Source organism: Centroberyx gerrardi, chromosome 23, assembly GCF_048128805.1.
Source record: "Centroberyx gerrardi isolate f3 chromosome 23, fCenGer3.hap1.cur.20231027, whole genome shotgun sequence".
NCBI classification, from domain to species: Eukaryota; Metazoa; Chordata; class Actinopteri; order Beryciformes; family Berycidae; genus Centroberyx; species Centroberyx gerrardi.
This window is the reverse complement of record NC_136019.1, coordinates 12,464,925-12,486,764: the sequence shown is the minus strand read 5'-3', so window position 1 is coordinate 12,486,764 and position 21,840 is coordinate 12,464,925. Positions and strand designations below refer to the sequence as shown.

General features: G+C 43.6%; 1 protein-coding gene across 1 annotated transcript in view; it reads left to right on the top strand.

Annotated features, from left to right (window-relative positions):
* LOC139914573 (adhesion G protein-coupled receptor L3) overlaps window positions 1-21,840 on the top strand; it is a 142,500-nt gene that overhangs the window by 40,326 nt on the left and 80,334 nt on the right. Inside the window, exons 3-5 of the mRNA XM_078291708.1 lie at window positions 4,851-4,960; window positions 16,040-16,054; window positions 19,138-19,938. Of these exons, the coding sequence (XP_078147834.1) occupies window positions 4,851-4,960; window positions 16,040-16,054; window positions 19,138-19,938 (926 nt within the window). The remainder of the gene's footprint in view (window positions 1-4,850; window positions 4,961-16,039; window positions 16,055-19,137; window positions 19,939-21,840) is intronic.

The following is a 21,840-nucleotide window of genomic DNA, read 5'->3' as shown; positions in this document are numbered from 1 at the left end:
TTCCATTACCAAAGAAAAAGAAACTACTGTTGTAGTTACAATCGGCAGTGCCAGTGATCGGATTAAGGCTTTTATTTGTTCCAATTTGGGATTACAAATTCACCAGAAAATCTTTAAAAGTAGACTGGCAAAATCATTCCAGCAACGCGTGAATTAATAACTGGATGGTAAATGGTATCTCAATGAATAGCAGATCACAGGGGGTGTTATTATTAGGTGCTTGGGAGCAGCTTTATAAGAGTCGGGCTCTGCGTGTCGGTTGGTTGGTTCGTTCATTCATTTGTGCGAAACTCCTTTTGTGTTTTTAAAGTCGACATGTTTTTAAAGTCAACCTAGTTTCACTCACTCTAATTACGCACACACACACACACACACACACACACCACCCCACCCCTTCACCTATACAGCGCTAGCACACTTGTTACAGTTCATTTGATAATGCCAGCATGGGGTTTCTTTGAAGGAACACCAAGTAATTGGAACATATAAAAGATGACATATTCTATAGCAGCTCTGCAACAGTAACATTGATACATATGCTCCTTAACAAGCTTCTATATGAGAACAGTAGGTATCCACTGGGACTTAAATGGATAATTCCTCTTTCTGTAAAGTAGCTGCACTAATCGGCTCTCAGCAGTTACCTTTGAATGTCTTGTGGTTTTACTCAAGACCAAAACGCACAGTAGTCAAGGCTAGTGCTCCCCTTCTGCTTGTAGCGTTTTCTTGAGGTTTTCATGGGAGTTTTAAGGGTTGTTTTTTTTTGTGCCGTGCCAGGAGACAGGCTGAATGAGAAAAGATGGATGCTGAGGCGCGCAGCTGGGAAAGATAATGAATGAAGTCGACCGTGGGCGGCGAAGACCATCACTAAAGCGTAATGGGTCCCAACAGAGGGACGGCAATATTGACCCGTCCGTCACTTTCTCGCTTGCTCCCTCGCTCCCTCCCTCTCTTCACAAATACAAACTCACACGAATGTGTACACACCCAGACACACACACACACAGTGCCATGGACACATAAAGGAAAAGGTGCCAACATGCACTTTTGTGTGCACTCAAATGCACACACACGTAATAGCCCAGTATAAGTCTCTAAAGCACCCAGCACATCCTTTTTTCTCCTTGCCACATGAGTCAAACTAATAACAACTGCTTTGTAAGACTGGAGAGAGAGAGAGAGAGGCAGAGAGAAAGAGAGAGAGAGATGGAGAGAGAGAGACAGAGAGAGTAATTTCCAACATATGGGGGAGGGGTGGGGTGCACTTAGGACATGTTTGCTCTTTATAACTGAAAGCAAATGGAGAATGCTCTCTCCCTGACAGGGACTGTCTCCTCAAACATATGTGAACTGTGAAAGAACTCCATAGAGGTTCCCATTGGAGGATGCCAGCTGAACCATCTCCATTCTCCTTGTTTGACTTACTTCAGGCAAATTTCTTTGATATGGATTCTATGGAAAATCACTCAAAGCAATTTGGAGTGTGGGAAAGATATTCAACACTGAGAATATTTTCTCTCATGAACTTTTAAAAAACTGGCAAAGCGTTCTCTCCTTCCACTTGGTTGGTATCTATCTCCTGATATAAATCAGTTGATTGAGTTCTGAAAGGGGACAGTGGTGCACACCAATTCTCTTTTATTACTCTCCAATGCGGACAAATCTGTCTAGCTTTGACAGCAGCTGCACTGTCCCTGTCTCAGACTACTGCCTGTTTTTTTTTTTTTCTTCTTCTTTTTTCTTTTTTTTCTCTTTTTTTTGTGTCTGTGTCGGCGGTCAACGGACTGAGGGGACTCAACCCACTTATTGTCATCGGTGGCAGCGGTGGGATCAGCCGGCGATTATAGTGATTACAGTTTGTGCTTACATGGGGCTCTGGCGCTTTGTGCCACATCTCCCCTCGTCAGCTGGCAGTCTGAGCTCTAATCTGCCAGTTATAACAAACAGCAGACGAGGGAACAGGAGGAAAGGGCTATAAGGGAGGCAAAGCTGGAATGCGGATAAAAAAGGGAGGTTGGTGGCCAAGTTGCAAAATTGAGTTTTTTGTTCTTTTTTAAAGTGTTTTACTTTGATGGAAGCTGATATTGAATCGGTGGTTAATATCTATGTAACCACTTTCCATCCTCTGTTGTTACATGTTCAGTGTACCTTTGAGGTGCAGCAGTGGCATCAAGCACATTCAAATACTCTATTGAGTTGACAATGCAGCACAGTGGCTCAGTGGTTAGCACTCACAGCAAGAAGGCTGTGGGTTCGAATCTCGGCCTTGGTCCTCTCTGTGTGGAGTTTGCATGTTCTCCCTGTGTTTGCGTGGGTTTCCTTTGGGTGCTCTGGTTTCTTCCCGCAGTCCATAGACATGTCAGGTGAATTGCCCATAGGTGTGAATGTTTCCAATGTGCCCATAGTGTTTCATGTAGTGTGGTATATGATATGGTATATAAAGCAAGGAATTGATGGCTCTTCTGATAATAACCCTTATTATATATAAGAACCAGATTATAAAATAATATATGCCACGTGTGTGTCTATCTACAGATGGTGAATCGAATGTGTTTTTAAGAAGCCATGTTTTCAATAACTATTTCAAAGAAGGGACAGAGTTGAGCTCCAGTTCATCCTCTGTTTATTGTTTGCCTGTGGAATTCCCTACTGACTCAGAGCCGCCAGCAAAGCCGCCAAATATTTAGCCAGCAGTAGCTTCCGGCCACCCGCCGCCTCCTCGCACCCATAGTGCATTGCTCTATCTACGTGAGCCAATTATTCATTTACATATTTGAATCAATCACTCCGAGTGAATCCATTTCCCTCTCCCCCTGCTAGTTCAAAGGGCCCCATCAGATCCAAGTGCCTGATGAAATCCTGATTACCCCCCTAATTGGTAATTGTGAAGTCGTCGTGGCACGTGGTGCGGGCAGCTTCTCCTGCTATCGATTCCCTCCCACTCCGCCATTGATTTGCACTTAATACATTTAATTGTAATTATTTCCCTTAGCTTTTTTATTCCTCTACAATATGTGCATGCCTTCAGGAAGCTAGGGGTAAACTGATCGGTGGATATTTGTGGCTGTGTGCAGAGGTAAAATGCACAGCAATGATAAAGGGATTTTGAATATGGGTCAAGACGGATGTTAAGGCTGGGATTAAGTGTGCAATCCACATTGAATGCGTATTATGATGTTTAATCCCTCAAGAGGACGTTATTACAAACTATGATTAAAATTTCCAATTTGGTTTTAGCTGAACTTGTTTGGCACAAAGAAACATATAGGCATGTAGGGCCATTTTAAACGGCTTTGTTTACAATAACAGACAGGTAGAATAGTGCTTTGTGAAAACCAGGCAAGGGATTTTCAAGTTTAATCATGAATAGATCACAGATGGACTTTACCTCACAGATATATCGTGTCGGTAAAAACAAATTGTATGTGTGTGTGCGCGTGTACATGTGCATGAATGCAAGTGTGTGTCTGTGTCCATGTGCATTTTCAACACATATCGGCCTCTCACCAGTTCCATCTCTTCTATCCACCTGGCTTTCTAATTCTATCTGACACTCAATCTTAACTTCTGCTCTCACCCGCTGATTACAAAACCGCCCGATTCTAAACAGAATAAACCTGAAAACGCGGTGAAAGGAAGGGTCCAGAGATGAGAAGGGAGCCTCTATAATTGTTTCTCAGTTTCATAGGCTTGACCCCTTATTTATTTGACTGGCATTTACTGCCTAGGAATTAACTCTTCATAGGGAGGGACGGGCCGCTAGACAGCTTTGCTGACTGGGGGTGAGTGAGCGGCACGGGGTGCATGGGGGGGGGGGAAGGGTGGAGAGTGTGAGGGTTCATGAGCCCATAAAGCTGGGATGGGAGCGACGCGTCAGACCATATCTCATTAAAGGGGCCGGCTTGAAATGAGATGGGCCCCTTTTTGCTTGTCCCTCACTGGTGGGATTGATTAGTCGGCAGCCAATCAATGTTAATTAAGGTGTAGGGAACCCTTTAATTGTGGTGTGTGAATCATTGTGTCAGACCCCGCCTTGACCTTTGCAAGGCTTACACTGTGAACGGCCTGGCTGAGGAATAAACACCTTTTATATATTGCAAGATAATGGTCGTCCGTAAATGGGTATGGATGTGATGGACGATGATTCAGTGTATACTGTAGCCAGCAGCTGTAGGCCTTATCAAGATCACATGGACAATAGGTGTTGAACTAGAAGCAGCGCTGACCTTCATATCCTGCTCTCCTCTCCTCATCCAAACAGATGCAGAGCAGCAACAGATCAATACTTGTCAAAACATTTAAGAGTTAATGTTGTGCGATAAGCGTCGCTATTATGTGTGGCGAGAGGCGCTCTGTGCATATGAAGTGGGGCTTTGATTGATGACTGCCAAAAACAAAATGGCAGATGAGAACACCACCAGCACCGTAATTGTGTTTTTAATGAAGACCCACATTTCACGTTGGAGCTGATTTCGCACTCAGTTGATTGTGTCTTTGCCCCACCACCATCGCCATCGCCGCCGCCGCCGCCGCCGCCGCCATCCGTCATGCAGTAATAACACTCCAAACCCTACGCGGTCTAAACCCTGGTTGTTTGTAGATCCGTGACAACCCCTCTTCCTCGTCAGACGGATGATTTTACCGATGACAGCGTGGCAATCAATGCTTACTGAACCTGAAAATATGTGGACTTTATAATCTCCGCCACGGAATGAAATTCTTTCGACTTCATTAACCACACACTAAACATTTGGCTGATGTGCTATAGCGCTGCCAGTCAGTGGGCCGTGATTGTGTTCGCTGTTGCTGTGATTTTGTATAATTAATTTGACCTTTCACCTTTCTTTCAGATGTAATAATCGGACCCAGTGTGCTGTTGTGGCCGGACCGGATGTGTTCCCCGACCCTTGCCCCGGAACCTATAAATACCTGGAGGTCCAATATGAATGTGTGCCCTACAGTACGTATCCCTCCGTTCTCTTACACTCTTGAAAATGCTCTCTAATGCTGTTACCCACGCTCACTTCCTTCTAACCGCAGTGACACATCAATAACTCTCTCAATGCGCATGCTAGTAATGTCCCACATGCTCAAAAATAACCCCGTCTTGAAAGTATCATTCATTTCATCGACGACGAGGCAGCAGTGCATCTTCAGACAACAAATAATATCTCTGATCTGGGAAGAAAACACGCTGTATGAGAACAAAAAATAGCCATTATTGACAGTGTTGTCTAAATGTGAGAAATGATACCAGTAGACCAGTGTGCAGGAGTGTTTACCCATCGCTATGTATCTATTGTTTATCAGTGGTTTAAACCAAGGCTGCTGTGTTTGCCGTATCTGATAGGAGATTAACGCTCCATTCATTTTCCTTCATCCTGTATGGCAACAATTATGTCAACAGTATGCCAGCTTATGCTCCGTTTTGTCATAAGTAACATCTTCTGTTGGATTTGCGTTGTGTACGGTGCTGGGGATTTAGCGTGTGGATTTCTGCATAGATATTATGATAATAAGCTGTCATAAGCATTAATATGACACCGGTGTAGATTTTTGCCACCGAATGATGTTGCTAATATCAGTATGTAAATTGTATTGTCAACAGTATGCAACAGAGAATAAAACTCCATATCGTTTAATGTATTCACTCACAGATAGCGTTGGCTGCATTTCATTTTTACAAGGTACCTGTCAGTGCGTTCTCATCAGCTCGCCCAGTTCAGAACACGGAAATATCTTTCAGGAATCATTTCTGACAGAGTTAGCACAGCAGCACCAAAGGCCCTTTGAAACATACTTGTGTTCGGTTCAGTTCAGCTCAATGGACACCAGTTAATATTTGGACTGGTGAAGCAGCTCTTAATGGACTAAACAAAAATAATTTAATCAGCGTAGCAGGGTAAAAGCACTGTAGAGCCGAGCCGTACATGACTGGAGTGGAAATGGAACATTTGGGCAGGGAACGGAATGATCAGCATGGGGGGGAACAGGATAAACAGACAGAGAGGAAGTCAAGGTGAGGCCAGAGGAAGTGGCACGGCCATTACCATATGACCTTCTCTATTGTGTTATAATGACCTTTGAAGGGGGACGCCAAAATCACAACAGCCAATTATGCCTGCCAAAGTCGTAACTGTGGCGTGATTAGAAATCATATAAACCTGGAATTATTTGGTCCTGGGCATTTATCTATGCAGTGTGCGGGTGCTTGGTCCAGCCAAACTCTCACAATTTAATTCAAATGAACCCTCTTTTTAACTTTTAATGACATCACAAGGTCTGCATAGTAGTCTGACTGACAGCAACATTCATGTTGTACAGTAATAACCATTTTTACCTGTGATCCAGCGCTGGCAGATGGATGTGCAACACACACTCTTTGCTATTTCACCCACCCAGTGTCAATGTCATATGTGGCTGCCACAGCAAACAAATGCTGGCTACTGTCATTTACATGTGAGACCAGGCTCATAAACTGTGAATTAAATCCTGAAGCATTGTATTGGATGAATTTCTCCTTCTTTATTCCAGTGTAACAATGGCTTTCTACTGTGCTGGCATAGTGCTAAAACAACTGCAACACAGTGTGGAGAGCAAACTAGCAATACAAGACCCCATCGGTTATGTATCGGGTGTTTATGTACTTCATTATCCCCCCCAGAGTGCCAAATATGAAGTTTTACACCAAAATCGTTCAATTAAGCTCTTAGAGACGCTCTGGAAAATATAGTACAGGTAGGTTGTGTTGAGCATTTCTGAATAATGTTGACTTTTAAGTTTTTATCTACTCAGATTTGCAACCCGGCTTCCAATGACATGCATTTTAGCAAGTTTTTGTTATTCCTCCATGGTGATATTCAGTTTTTAGTAGCAGGGTATCACTCTTGTCACAATCCTACTTTTTTCCCTCCAGTGCATTTTGCTGAATGGGAGCCATTTGAATCTGTAATCTTTGTGACAGCACAGTGGATCTTCTTACCTCCCAAATGAAGCAATCAGACCTTCTCAGTTGGAGCGAGCCGCATTCACCGGCGGGTCTTCTTATTTGTGTATTGCTGACACAGTTGATTAAAGCTACCTGCCTGGCATAATAATCACTTACCTCTCCTGAGTTTACATCAATGGACTTCTCACGTTGAGACGTCTCAAAATAGGGTAAATAGGTCTGACTTGTTTGCTTATTCACAGGTGACGGATAAACATGGAGTTATATTAGGAAAGGGGGATGGTTTGAGACATGGCAATTCATTTGCGGGTTTTTGTGGATGGGTTTGTGAGACAAGCCTCCCTCCCAAGTTCCTGAGACAGAGACTGAAGGATTTGAGTGTCTAATAAGAGAAGCAGCCACCCATGACTCCAACTCTCCTCCAATGGTGGAGTCCTGACTCTGTATTCCACTGACAAGCTTTCTCTCTCAGTCCTAATACTCTTTCTCTAAGTCTCTCTCTCTCACTTTCACTTACTTTTTGTCCTTTAAGTGCTCTCTCTCGCTCCGTTTGTTTCTTTCCCATATCCCTCTATTTGCAGTCTCTATTATCCCTGTCTCTCCTTTCCCTTTCTCTTCCCATTCTCAACTATCCTTCCTCCTTTTCCACCTTCAGTGGAGTTTTCATCTATGTTCTGCTTTAGGAGCTTCGCCTCTCTCAGGATAAGTCACAGCTCTCCTCTCCCTCTGCTCATCAGCCGGCAGGATTGTGCCATCAGATCCGCCTGTAGTAACAGCAGAGAAGGGACGCTGAATCGATGGACACTTGCTGCGGATACAATATTGATTTTATTAATTCGCGATTTGATCTGCTCCATCACTTGTAATGGAAAAATGTTACAGCGGTTATCATCACCAGGAGTGCCGGTGTTTGCCTGTGCAATATGGCAATGTCACAGCGCAAGGCAATCTATCATGTTTTCATTCGAGCTGCCGTCTGAATAATCATTTGACATGAGCTATGTGTTGTGGCATCAGCAGAGGAAGTCGCTTCATATTGAAGAATGAGCAAGGTGAAGTAGCACTGAGGTAAGATAGAAACTGATACATACTATATACCAAATAGCCTTACTTCAAACATAAAGCTCAATGAGATGTGCTTGTATTTATTCTTATAACCCATTATAAGCCACAGTAGGTCCATGTGAACATCAGGATACGCTAGTTTTCTCATCTGCCAGAGCACTCTCTTACCTCTTGGTACTAGTGCGGTTTGTGCGTGCCCCCTCATGCATTTTACAGATTAGTAAGGCCACCCTCAGGCGTAAGTGATGTGCCGACCCTTTATGATGACTCATAAACATGACTCTGCTCCGATGGCGGACATCTGTCCCTGCCCCGCCCTCTCACCTTGACTTTCCACGGCTCACTGGAGAGGTGCCTGTCAATTCTCTTAGTGCCTTATTAAAACCTCTCTCTCTCTCACTCCGTCTTTCTCTCGGTGTAACTTCCACTTAAACAAGCCGGTCCCTCCCAAAGGTCGAGCGCGTCAGAGGTCAACACCGCTGTGCCCCCCTCAACGCTCCTGCCCACCCCGTCCAGTGTTCTTTCTCTGTAACTGTAATGAAGCACTTGCAATCCCTCGGTGGCCCTCCAAATTCTCTGTCTTGTCACACAACAAAAAGCACGTCCAAACCTGGGTTGCCGCTGTCTTTCTGTTGGTGACAGCTTGCTGTTACTTCCCTGTCCCTCCTCTCTCTAGACTGTTATGACCAATTAGATGTGCCTTTGCATGTAGTTTCCATGGCAAATTGACTGATCTTGGTCCAAACGGTCAAACCCCCCATCCCAAAAATGAGGTAGGGGATAATTACACATCCTTTCAGGAAACCTTTTTTGTTCAGTTCACTATGCAAAATGGATATTTCAGTATTAATGGAGGATGAGGTGGAGAGAAAGTGAGAGATGAGAAGAGAGAGAAAGAACAAAGGAAGAAAACCCACTGGCAATCCGTAGCTATACATAAGCCACTAGTTCCCCCCACTGTTTGCAGCTAATAAAGACAATGTAAAATCCTATGTTGCACAGTGGGATCCGGCTCAGCCCTGTCAGACATGGCTCACACTCGGCAAGCTAAGCCAAGACATATAATCATGCAATCAAGTCTTCGATTTGAATCGAATAATGTAATCCTGAGCTATACCTCACTGCAACTTGCTGTGCAATTAAATGAGTTTTTATTTCCAACATATCTAATTGGTTTTTAATTCATTTCACATGGATATGTAATCAATCTCTAATAACACACTTAACAGGTTCAGGGGGCCCTAATCGAATAAAGGGGCAGATTGTTTTGGCACGTTTTACTCAGCACCTGCTACCAATCCCTGTCCTTCTGCGTTGGCAGGTGAAACCATGAAATTGATGCTGTACACATGGCTATCACTTACAATGCAGCTTGGGCATAATGTGGTGTGATTACAGGCCCCATTATGCAACGGTCACACCTACGGTAAACACCACCTGTGTGACCAGGGGGGACTTCATAGCTGTAATGCGGACATTGTGATTGGTTATGCACCTCAAGTCTTTGTCTGGTCAGACTAGCCCGTTGTTTTTATGCCGTCACACATATCACCAAATTTAGATTATTATTAAGAAATGATGTTTCAGCTAATATTGAAATATCAATCTGCTTTAATAGTTGCACACACTCATTCTAACATCAACCAACTACCTTACAAACACCCAAGCGGTTCTCTTTGCCTTGGATAATCCCCCCAACAATTTTTAAGCTACTTCAAGTGTTGATCACTCTGTTTGATGCTATCAGTAAATCTGCTAAGCAGATTGCATGGAAGTTCAGTGGCTTTTTGCCCTTGAGCTCTCCAATCCACATTCATCAGACCTGGTGTGGGGATCAACACGGCGACAGCAGATATATCACTCAGCCACACCCTCCGAAATGCCAGTGAGCATTAGCCCGCTTGATCAGAGACCGGGGGAGAGCTTTTTTTTTTCCCTCTGCCACCTGAGCAACCAGCTCCACCTCTCTCCACGTGTGAAGGGGGACTTTAATGCTATCTCATCACTCAGTGACAGCTGACCACTCCCTAACCCGCACAGCAAGCTCTGATGGCTTACCGTCACCATCTCCGCACAACGGAGGTGGACTGAATTCACCGAGATAGATCTTGCAATTCCACAGTCGTCGGTTTTGAACTGTGCCCCGCAGCACCTTCATGCTTTGCTAGGGATTAACTTGTACGTTTTGAAATGTCTATTCATTCATCATAGGTCTCTATACGCTTTTGTCATGCCCCCGCACCACATTGTTTGACAGCCGGAGTGGGTAGAGAGGAAGTGGAGGCACTTGTTTACTTCATTATCACTTTCTTATTAAAAGTACCGATATGAATAAATGTCAAGATAAATGCAAAAAAATATGATTAAGACTCCACACAGTGAACCTGGTTGATTAAAAATAACAAGAGGCATGCTGATGATGAATTACCTATATATCTGCCATAACCAGATGCTTACATAAAGAGGATCTTAATGCAATCGTAGCACATGCAGTGAGATAGTATAGGAAAAAGAAGGCACTTTCGGGGGAAATAAACAATGTTCTTTTTTTTATTGTTCTAGTGTTTTCCCAGTTGAGAGGCGGGGTAATTGCACGGGAAGGCTGTGATTACCAATGTGGATAAATTGTGGTGTGAAAGAGGTGAATCTGGACATGTGGAAATGGTTTTTCCCCACTAATAGCTGCATAAGCTGGTGTAATCTATCAGGTTCTTGTTCTGGTGGCTGGTCTCTCCCAATAAAATGCACACAGGAGCATCCCCGCTCGTTCACGGACTTAGACATACGCGGAAACACGCACAGTCAAACACAGATATGAAAGTAAATGCTCACACACACACACACGCTTCTAGGAGTGCGCGTAAACACTTGCATCTATATAATACAAGCACAGCTTTAATTTACATGTTTCTTCCACCAGCTCCCGATACCACCCGGCAGCACCCACACATGGGGCACACACACACACACACACACACACACACACACACATATACACATACGTCTGAAATACTTGTTGGGGTGCCAAGTGTCGAGGATATCACACTAATTAGAGATCGGTCTCTTCGGGGGGTCTCTCGTTTTAACGATCACCCGACTAATCAAAGCTCCTTTTCCATTTCCTTTTATTTTTTCCTTTGTTGTTCACTGCTGTTCCACCATGTCCAGCCACGCACCAGACTAAACGCTCTCTCTCTCTCTCTCTCTCTCTCTCTCTCTTTGCTTCTCCCTCACTATTCCCCCATCCCTCTCTTCTCCTCCGCATTTTCAAGGTCCTTGCAAATCAAGACATATTTCAGGAGGTGCAATTAGGTTATTTCTGCTCCAGTTGCGGCAATGTTCCTCAAAAATGTATTTAATTTTGTTTTGCCTGCGCTGTACTTGTCTTTTCTCCCGCTGTTGGTTGGTCCCGCGTGGGTAGCGAGTTGGATGGGCGCCAAGTCCTTGCACCTGTCCCTCAAAGAGAAGACAAACACATGCGCACACACACACACGCACACACACACACACACACAGGCACAAGCGCACATACACAGCTTCCTGCATTGTCAAGGTTATAAGATAGCATAGCTGCTTCCCAGTAGGAGGGAGAGAGAAAGCGATGGAGACAGAGAGGAGACGCTGGGGAGCAGATTGAATAAGTGGGAGAAGGGGGCACAGAGAGAGCAGGCAAGTGGTTGAAAGAAAAAGGAGGCTGTTGAGTTATGGAACCTGTAATGATGGTATGAGGGACTCTGAGAGCCAAAAGAGGGAAATGATAGGAAAAAAAAAAGGAGAGAGATGAAGAAAAAAATCCAGAGAAAGAGAGATGGTAGGCTGCCTGTCCTCCCCCATCCTTAGGCACATGCTATTCAAAGCCCTGTAATTTGTGTCATTAATTAACAAGCGGGTGGGGTGGAGTTCAGGGGCTTGTACTCTGCAACTCCTTGGTTCAGAAAGAGGGAGGGGGGGAAAAAAAAGGAGAGGGAAATATGATAAAAAATATTGCCGCCATTCTGCCATGAATCTCTATTAGCGGCTAATGATACCATTCCGACACCTCTCAACCATTAGTGTGAAATTGGGAAGCGTTAATTATTGAAATGAAAATCCATACAGCTGCCGCTCACATGGCGGGGTTGGTGCTCACAGCAGCTAAAGGCCTCCATTGTTCGCCACTCAGCATGTGTCTTAAATAGGGAGTAGACTACAATGAGTGTTCACAGTCAATTCTGAGGTGAAAATGATGGGTGAAATTATGCATTATATGAGCAAATACAGTATTGACTTTTATGCATTAGCTATATCATTGTATTGCATAGGTTCCGGTGTGGCTCAACATGTGAGGGCAGGTAAATATCAACATGTAAATGAGCGGAGGCTTATATTGATGTCTACTTGTATTATCTACACTGGCAAAGTTTACTTTTATGCAAACAAGCAAATGCATTTTTAGCATTTAAGTTTTTGATCGTAATGAACAGCTGCTGCATGATTTGGAGTAGAGAGCAACACATTGTCCCCGATGCTGTTACCATGGAGACGGTAATAATTTTCTTAGATGGAACACATAGGTTGCCCATGCAGCTTATTTGATTTGATACGGCAGCTTGACCAATTAGGTAAGCTGCAGAAGAGCGAGGGCCATGTGGCCTTTTCCAACTTGTGTGTGTGTGTGTTTGGCACAGTGAACTGCGCAACATCCAAACCGTTACAAGCTGCACACACACGGTCCGATGAGTTGCAGTTTTGCCCAAACCTGTTGAATGGTGGCCAGGAAATGCCACGGCACAGTCACAATAGATTGATAATGGATAGACACATACAGTACATAGGCCTACATACATACAGCGCATATATAAACAGTGAATTAATACATTATCACTGTTCCATATTCATCCCACCAGCTTTCAAGTTGCCCTCCAAATAATCAGATTAGTGGTCAAGATGAATAAACCCTGCTGTTCTAGTCATACTTTTTTGCTCCTGATGTTATAATTGAACCATCCAGCTTTGATTCTTTGACTGTATGATCAGCTGGCAGTCAAAAAAAAACCCAAAAACTCTGATTCTAATGCTACTTAGCTGATGAAGACTGTGATACACAGTTGGTTTGTAAGTCATCGCATAGTTAGGCTAAGTGTATTCCTGTATACCTTCACATGATCTCTAAATGAGCAGACCACAGGGAAAGAGCTATTGTCTTTGCCCTTAGCTATTATGAAAACAGATAATAATGTACAGTAGGATGCACTGCTGGGGCGCACGATAGACCGGGTTCTGTGTATAACCCCCCATATGCTGCGTGTGTGTCCTCGAAGGTCGGGACAGGGATTTATCAAGCGTCTCGGAGCAGGAAGAACAGACCTACGATCACTTTTGTCGTATAGAGCCTAATAAATGAGATGGCCCAGGGGCTATTTTGTGTCTTCCCAGAGGACGTAGCCCTTTTATAGAGGCCGGATTGACTCCGAAAGGACACTTATTTTTCTATTTGTGTGTATGTGTGTGTGTTTTATTTTTCTTTATAGTCTCCTCAAACATGAGAGCCAGCATGAGAGAGAGGAGAGACGAGAGAGAGACGAGAGAGGGAGGGCGAGGGAAAGACAGGGCGAAGGCAGAGAAAAGAAAAGAGATGAGAGGATGAAAGAGCTGAGTGCTTTTTAGTGACTCAATGACAGCCGTGACCAAAATCGTATTAGGGTCACAATGTGGGGTGGTGGGGTGGAGTGGAAAAGCTTTTCAAATGAATCAATTCGCCGTCGCTCTCCGCTTTCCCCCCCGCTGCCCCGCTCCTATCCGTGACGCGCTCAACTCGGATATCCGGGGCACGTAGTGGAGGTATAGCTCCGCTCGTAGGTGTAACGAAACACGACTGAAACACTAGACGAACAAATTGGTGATCTGAGGGGGTGACCTTGGTGCATCCAGCTGCATATTCGAACGGGACACATAACTGTTGCCCTGGGAGCGGCTTATTTCCATGTCAGGGGTTTTATCCACATCCTTTACCCCGCTTCTCACGCCGCCTCCCCCGGCTGCCGCGTCGCATATACCGCTCCTCACATCCCCGCCGCTAATGCCTTTTTCTATAGATCATTACCCTCCTTTTCCCCCTCGCCGCTGTTAGCGATCGCTCAATCAGGGACGCCGCGCTGCCCCACGGTCCCCGTTGTGTGGCCGAGGCTCATGGGAGGTGAAGAGCCTTCGATCGAGGAGGTTTGGGCAGTTTACCTTGATTTGGTCCACATGCGCTCCCAAGTTATTGACAGATTTGAGTTGCCAGTAATGGTGATTCAGATGTAGCCCGGAGCTATTGTATCCGCGGCTTGGTGTGGACTTATCGTGTTTCAACGACAGCTAGAATGTTTGCTTTTGATGAGGTGCCATTCTGTGCCAGTATACAATTTTATGATCTGACAAGCACAGACTACTTGTTGAAAGTCTCTCCCCTCTCAGAACTAGAATGGACTAGAACGGTCCTTCCACTGTTTGCCATGGTAATTTGGCTAGTACTGCATAGAATGAACTAACCCTATGGAATTTTAAGGGTTAGTTGCTATAGTGACAACACAAGTCTGGGCATTAAGGCCGTAAAGTGTGTCACACTGTGCAGATGTGTCTGTTAGCAAACTGTCAAAACTCAACTGAAAGCTAACGTTAGCGACGAGGCTAATGTAGCATTATCAAAGACTGTACTTCTAGTTAACATTAGCATGTTAGCAACCCATGGCAGCAAGGCGACGGAGAAGCTCCTTGCTGTAAAACCTCTCATACACATAAAAATGGCCGCCGCTCAATCCGACCATCCTGGAATGACCGTTCTATCCATTCAAGTTCTTTATTCTCTCCCCTCTTTTGCTCTCTCCCTTCCCTCATATATCTCAACCTCACTCCCTCTTTTTCTACCGGCCCACCTCCTCGCTTTAATATTGTTCTCCTCCTCTAATAACCTTCCCATCTTTCAACCTTTACCCCTCCCCCCCCCCTACTCACCTCCATACCTCACTCTGTTGCACTCTCCATTTGGAGGAGAGGGCTCTTGTAAGCCCTGGTAACAGAGGTTAATCCTCTCTTATTAGAACCAGGATTATGGGGAGGGAAGGGACAGGAGGAAGCACGCCGGGTGGATGCCTGTCCTGCCACTAACCCCCACCGGTGGGAGAGGCCAGCGAAATGCCATGAAAGGCATACAAGCATGTCCACACGCTTGGTAGTATATCACAATACACACAGTGTGCAGAGAGTTAAATGTAATAGCCCCTTGCAGTTTTCGACGGGCCTAGTTATGGTTGGAAGCGTAGAATCGATACAGCAGTTCTATTTCACATACACCTGCAGTTGAATTTCACTCATGCTCGATCAATAGGCTTATACACAAAATTACAGTTTTCTAGCTAATAAATATGTAGCAGTAGTAGTAGTGGTGTGTAGCTGTTTTTGGGTCTAGGACTTGATCCGATATTGCCTTAAAACATGTCTGCATAACGACAGCTGCACTGAACAATTTGATTTGGCTTCCACCCTTGACGCCATCTGATAATTGAGGTGGCCATATGCTAATAATCATTAGCCTCATCAGTCTGTTCAGGTCATAAATTACAAATTATTAGTTTGAGACTAGAACAATGTGTAGTGTAAAGCATGTGGAGCACTTTATTTTGCCCGGTGTACTTAAGATTCAAAACCTATACAGCGAGCGGCCATATGTTCGGCTGTTTTAACGGCTGCATCGGGGGTTGGCGGTAGAAAAAGTCACGCACATCTCTCTCACACACATTTTTGCGTAATTTAACATCTGATGTAATCTGTCTTTCTCTTGCAGGCTCGTGTGTGAAGCGGTGCCTTTTTCTTTCTCCTTCCAAAACACTTATGATTGAATGTTCCGTGTGTCTATTCCACTAACCTTGTGTTCTTCTTGTACTGCCGGATGACTGTTTTACCTGAAAATAAATAAATTTAAAAAAAAAAACTCTTTCCTGTTATCACATCATTAATCTGTTCTCTATTTCTCTTTCTTTCTCTCCCCTTCATGCCTAAAAATAGAAGTGGAACAAAAAGGTAACTAAATGCCAACTACTTTTTTTTTCACCTGCGTTTTCATTTGGGTCTATGCTTCTGTTTTTGGTGAAGGGTTTGCTGTAATAGGTTTCCGACATCATTTTTTTTTTGTTTTTTATAGCTACTTGTTCATTTTATGCTTCATTGAGGTGATTAAACATGTCTTTCATGGGGAAAATGAAGTTGATCAGGGAGAACGTGTTAAAAAAATGTAATGAGGAATTATCGATCAAACTGCTTTTGTTCATAATTCAGTGTTATTTTGGTCTATTAGTAGCACATGCAGAATTATCGGAAATATTGAATATTGCACAGGATCAATTCGGTCTAAACTGCCGACATTCATTGCTCATCAACAATGTCACAGATTGACAAGTTCAGCTTTTCAACACGACAAATTTTGGCATTGCCACGTAGAAATCTTGTCCATAAGGTCATTATGGACCCGCTCTCCGCTGAACTCATATAACCCGGGAATGTTTTTATTTCCTGTAATAACTGAAAATTATTCTGCCGCTGCTTTATCAGCTGCATAATATTAAAGGAGAGGGGTATGGGGCAATCAATAGCTTGTCCAATAAGCTGTCAGCATTTTTGATTATAGCTCTAACATGATGATGGCTATAACCTTCGGGGACTAGCTAGTCAATATTGGAGACAGATCATAGACGCTCATATTCATAGCTTATCGGCTCCGCATGAGGCTGCGGAGGAGATGCCAGGGCTTCACCTGTGGCCCCAGAACCTTCAAGTTGAATTGAAGACAAAGCTGGAAATGGAATTGTTGAAAAAGCAGTCAAGAATTCAGCTTTAATAATTATGCGACAAATTCCGAGTGTCATGAGATATCGCTAAAATCTGTGGGAAAATGAATGAGCAATGAAGGCGTTTTATATGATGTTTACACTGTTTTGCTAACAGTTTTTTGTTCAATTCCCCATGAAAGCCGTGATTGCTTTTGTATCCCTTCTCAAATAACCTCCATTCACTCTTCCATCTTTGTGCATCCTTGAAAAGCATATTTTACACTGTCCTCGGAGCCCAGTGTGCTGTCAGTAAAAAGCTTCCCTACTCTGGCCTTGTACCTTAGTACAGCTTGTCTTTTTAAACCATAGACTGAACCCTCTTAGCGTTTAGCAGTGCAACCGCTGAGATGCGTACCAAGGCGCGGTGTCGACAGGACGCATCTCGCCACATTTTTCACCTGCAGGTAGACAACATGTTTAATCTTAAGAGATTACAGGGGAAAGAAGGCCCCTGCTTTCTCTGTCTCTTTCTCCTCTTTCTCTGAGCACACAGCTTTTACCTCTCCACGGATCTGCAGCTAGAACCTGTCAGTGGTGTCAGGCTCCTGCCCCGTCAGAATGAAAGGAGCCTTCACACACTTTTTCTTTTTTTTTATTTGTGATGTACTCTGGCCCAAACTATAACTCATGTGGAAGCAAGGAAAGCTATCTTAATCCTTTATGGTTTCCTTTCCACCAGACTCGCAGTACAAGCGGTGCTAAAGCTCTCGGCCATTATCTCTTTTTAGCATTTCACCTTCCATGAAACAATTTGCCACTTTTAATGAAGGATTGTCACATCTTTTCCATAAATTTGGCAGTGGCATGATCATCTCACATTAACAGTGTTAACTGCAGCTATTAGATATTGTACTTTGCATCTTCACTGCCATGCCGTACAACTGAATTACACAGAGAGAGACTGTACTTGCACAGACTTTTCTGTTCAGTAGACAATGTCTTCCCTTGTTGGCAAAGCTTCCATTTTATTGCTTCCTCTTGGACCCAAAAATATTCATTCCATTCATGAAATTCCTTGCTTTTGAATTCAATTGTAATCTATTTAGAAAGACAGAAAACTTGAGATGGCCTCAGTCCAACATAATTCATACTAAATTGAAATCACCTTTGGCAAGGAACGCACGCTATTGACCTGCATCGGCTGCATCACCTTGGCCTTTATCAGATTTGAGTACCAACTAGCTCAGGTATAATTAGTTTACAGTGTGGGGTATTATAAATCATGCCGCAGACTAAAAATGTCTTATGTGGCTGAAATAATGGACAAGAAACTCATATCATTATATCGGTGGAGTAATTACTGTGTTTTTTTTTCTCCTAGGGCGCCGCGTCAGCCAATAAATCCAGCCTAGCTATTTATCAAAATCTTTTAATATCGGGTTTGTGTGACAATATCTATATTTAATAATATTTCTTAACAACCGGTACCAGAGTGTTTGGATGTGATTGGATGGATAAAACAACTTGTTTTTTGCATTACATTGATCAGTGTGTGAGGTCTGCTATAATTATGTTTGGTGAGGTTGTGTGTAGCCATTCTGCAATGAGACAGAGAAACTGAAGAGGACAGAAATTAAAATAGCTCTCTGGCTGTGTGTGTGTGTGTGTGTGTGTGTGTGTGTGTGTGTGTGTGTGCATGGGTGGGACAGTGTGTGGGTGAGGGAGTCTCTGTGGCAAATTTTAATAGCATCCCTTGACTTCTTTCTACTTAACATACAGTAGAAAAAAGAGATAACCCTCACTTAATCTATTCACCCTTCCCCACATACTGTAAATCTATTTGTTCAACGACATTGTAAGCTAATTGCCTTCAGGGTCAGAGACTAACGGGCAACATGTCACTGAATTAGAGGAATCTTATTACAAAAAAAAAACGGAAGCTGTAATATGTAATTGAATTGAAGTTAATAGATTACAGACACATCTTGAAATTGTGAAATTGAAGGTTGTGTATGTAAATTGGTGGTGTTCTGTTTCATTTCATATTCAGTAGAGGCAGAATAATCCAACAGTTGTTGAAGTTACCATATGGATTCCATTACTGATTCCATTTTTTGGCAGATAATCAGTAATCTGTTCTGGATTTGATGTGAATGTGACCTTCCATCCCGGAGGAGAAGGGTGTGACTCAACATCTTGGCTCTTCACCGTGGAGAAGAACGAGCTTCAGATTTGAACTTCTACTTTGTTGCGTTCAGTTCTCTCTGTGATTTATGGCTTCACCATACATGCCAAAGTAACTTTCTGCTTTGTCTTTCCCCCATTTTGGCTCCTCAGTATTCCTGTGCCCAGGGCTTCTGCGCGGGGTGTACCAGAGCGAACACCTCTTTGAATCGGACCACCAGTCCGGAGCCTGGTGCAAAGACCCTCTCCAAGCCTCCGATAAGATCTACTACATGCCCTGGACGCCCTACCGCACAGACACTTTGACCGAATACTCCTCCAAAGAAGACTTCATCGCCGGGAGGCCGACGACGACCTACAAACTCCCACACCGCGTCGATGGAACCGGGTTCGTGGTCTACGACGGGGCGCTCTTCTTCAACAAGGAGCGCACTCGCAACATTGTCAAGTTTGACTTGCGGACTCGCATCAAGAGCGGCGAGGCCATCATCGCCAACGCCAACTACCACGACACCTCGCCATACCGCTGGGGTGGGAAGTCGGACATCGACCTGGCCGTCGACGAAAACGGCCTTTGGGTGATTTACGCCACCGAGCAGAACAACGGGCGGATTGTCATCAGCCAGCTCAATCCCTACACGCTGCGCGTCGAAGGGACCTGGGACACGGCGTATGACAAGCGCTCGGCGTCCAACGCCTTCATGATCTGCGGGATCCTGTATGTGGTGAAGTCGGTGTACGAGGACGACGATAACGAAGCGACAGGGAACAAGATCGACTACATCTACAACACAGAGCTGAGTAAAGACGGGTTCCTGGACATCCCCTTCCCCAACTCCTACCAGTACATTGCCGCCGTGGATTACAATCCCAGGGACAACCTGCTGTACGTTTGGAACAATTACCACGTGGTTAAGTACTCACTGGACTTTGGGGCGTTGGACAATAGGCTAGGTAAGACCAGTTTTTATTCTTTCTTTCATGTAATATTCATCTTCATTTAATACTTAAGCATTCAGTGTCTTTTCCAGCATCAGCATCAGTGTCATTCACAGTGTTTCACAGTGGGTGAGGTGTGCATGAATGTTATTGGATTACGGTATATGTTGAACAGGATGTTACATTTTGGTACAAAGGGGGGTTGTAATGGCATTCAAATAGAAATGACTGCAGAGTATAAGACTTTGAGGTGTAAGAAAATCAGGGTGGTGTGACATTTTGCTGAAAATTACAGAGATGAAAATAGAAAATGTGATAACAAGCATTCATTTTGGATCTTTGCCTATCCATTTTGGAAAGACGCTTATTTATTATTGTTGTTTTTACATATTTTGGTCAAATAGAAAGAAACAATCAAGAAAAAAACGATATAATTCTCATTAAGTTGAAATTCAGTACATCAGGACAGTGTGGGCTGGTGATAATTGGCTATATGGAACAATGCTCAATGTGTTACCTCCTTATTCTTAATTAATTACCCAAATGGAAGTGAAGCAAGTAAACAACCACAAAGGCAGCTTTGTGGAAATGTTAACGCTATCATATTGTTGTCATATGTACGGTTTGAGAGCCTTACTGTAGGAGGGTGGGAAAAAAACATGATTAGCACAAAAAAGACGTTATTGTTAGCATCCACATGATGTGCTTTATCTATCCTCACAGAAGAACAATATTTCAGTACAGTTGTCAGCCATAAAAACTAGATTCAGTGAAAATACCAAGTCTATGTTATGGTGTGTAACACTGAAAAAGCCGTTCACATTTTTTAGTGTAGCCACAAAATGAGTCTCTTTCTTACCGGAGCTGTCGACTTTGCAAAGGAGCAAGCGACTGCTCACGTTAAACTTGCCAAAACTCTTTTGAAAAGTCTAATTTCTTCACTGCATTGTTCTTTTTATAAACCGGTGCTTGTTGTGAAGCATGAAACGGGAAAAAAGAAACTGTTTTGACACACCAAGGTAATTCTTTGCGCTCTCATCAACAGCCCTAGTCAGAAATGTCACAAGTTATTTGACTCTGAAGTCCATACCTCCCCTCTCTCCTCGGGAACTCGCTGTTCTCACCTGCTGCTTGCCAATGTAATTTCTTTTTCTTAGATGTCGGCCACCCTATCCCAAGCCTGTCTTAAACACTGAAACTCGCTTCAATCAGAAGTGAAACATCCCATAATATATTCATTCATCCACTGACCATGCTTACAGTGTTGTGGTTTTGTCGATAAGACACACGGCTGCTCATAATATAATGTATTGTGGTTATGGAAGGTAAGGGAAATAGTGTTGTGTGCTTTCTGTAGTAAATGATTGTCCATCACGCAAAGCTTTTATATGCATTTGGATACTAAGTTTCAGACCATTATCTTGTGGTGGTGTGCTAACTTTGATCACTTTCCTTCATTGATACACAAGCATGAACACCCTCAAACACACACACACACACACACACACACACACACACACACGTACGTAGATGCAATTTTTCAGTACTAGACCCCCTCGGTGAGACAGTGAGAGGGAGTTCTGTCTTTGGCTTCTGTTGTGCAGAATAGGCTGACCTCCAAAGAGCGAGGGAGGAAGATAGACCACATGAATATAGATTGTAAAATGTTTAATTGAGTGGATGGATAGAGTCAAAGAACAAATATAATGGCAGATAAACAGACGCATCAGGAATGAAAGAGTGATTGAATGGACTCCAGAATGATAAACCATCAACTGACAGTAAAATACTGTACCAAATGTGAAAATAGAGGATGCAGAGCTATTCTGGAGCCACTATTAAAGGCAGCCATGTTCAAAGTGAGTTTTCCACACCATTGTCTCATTATGAGCCCAGATTCAAGATGAAAGTATATAT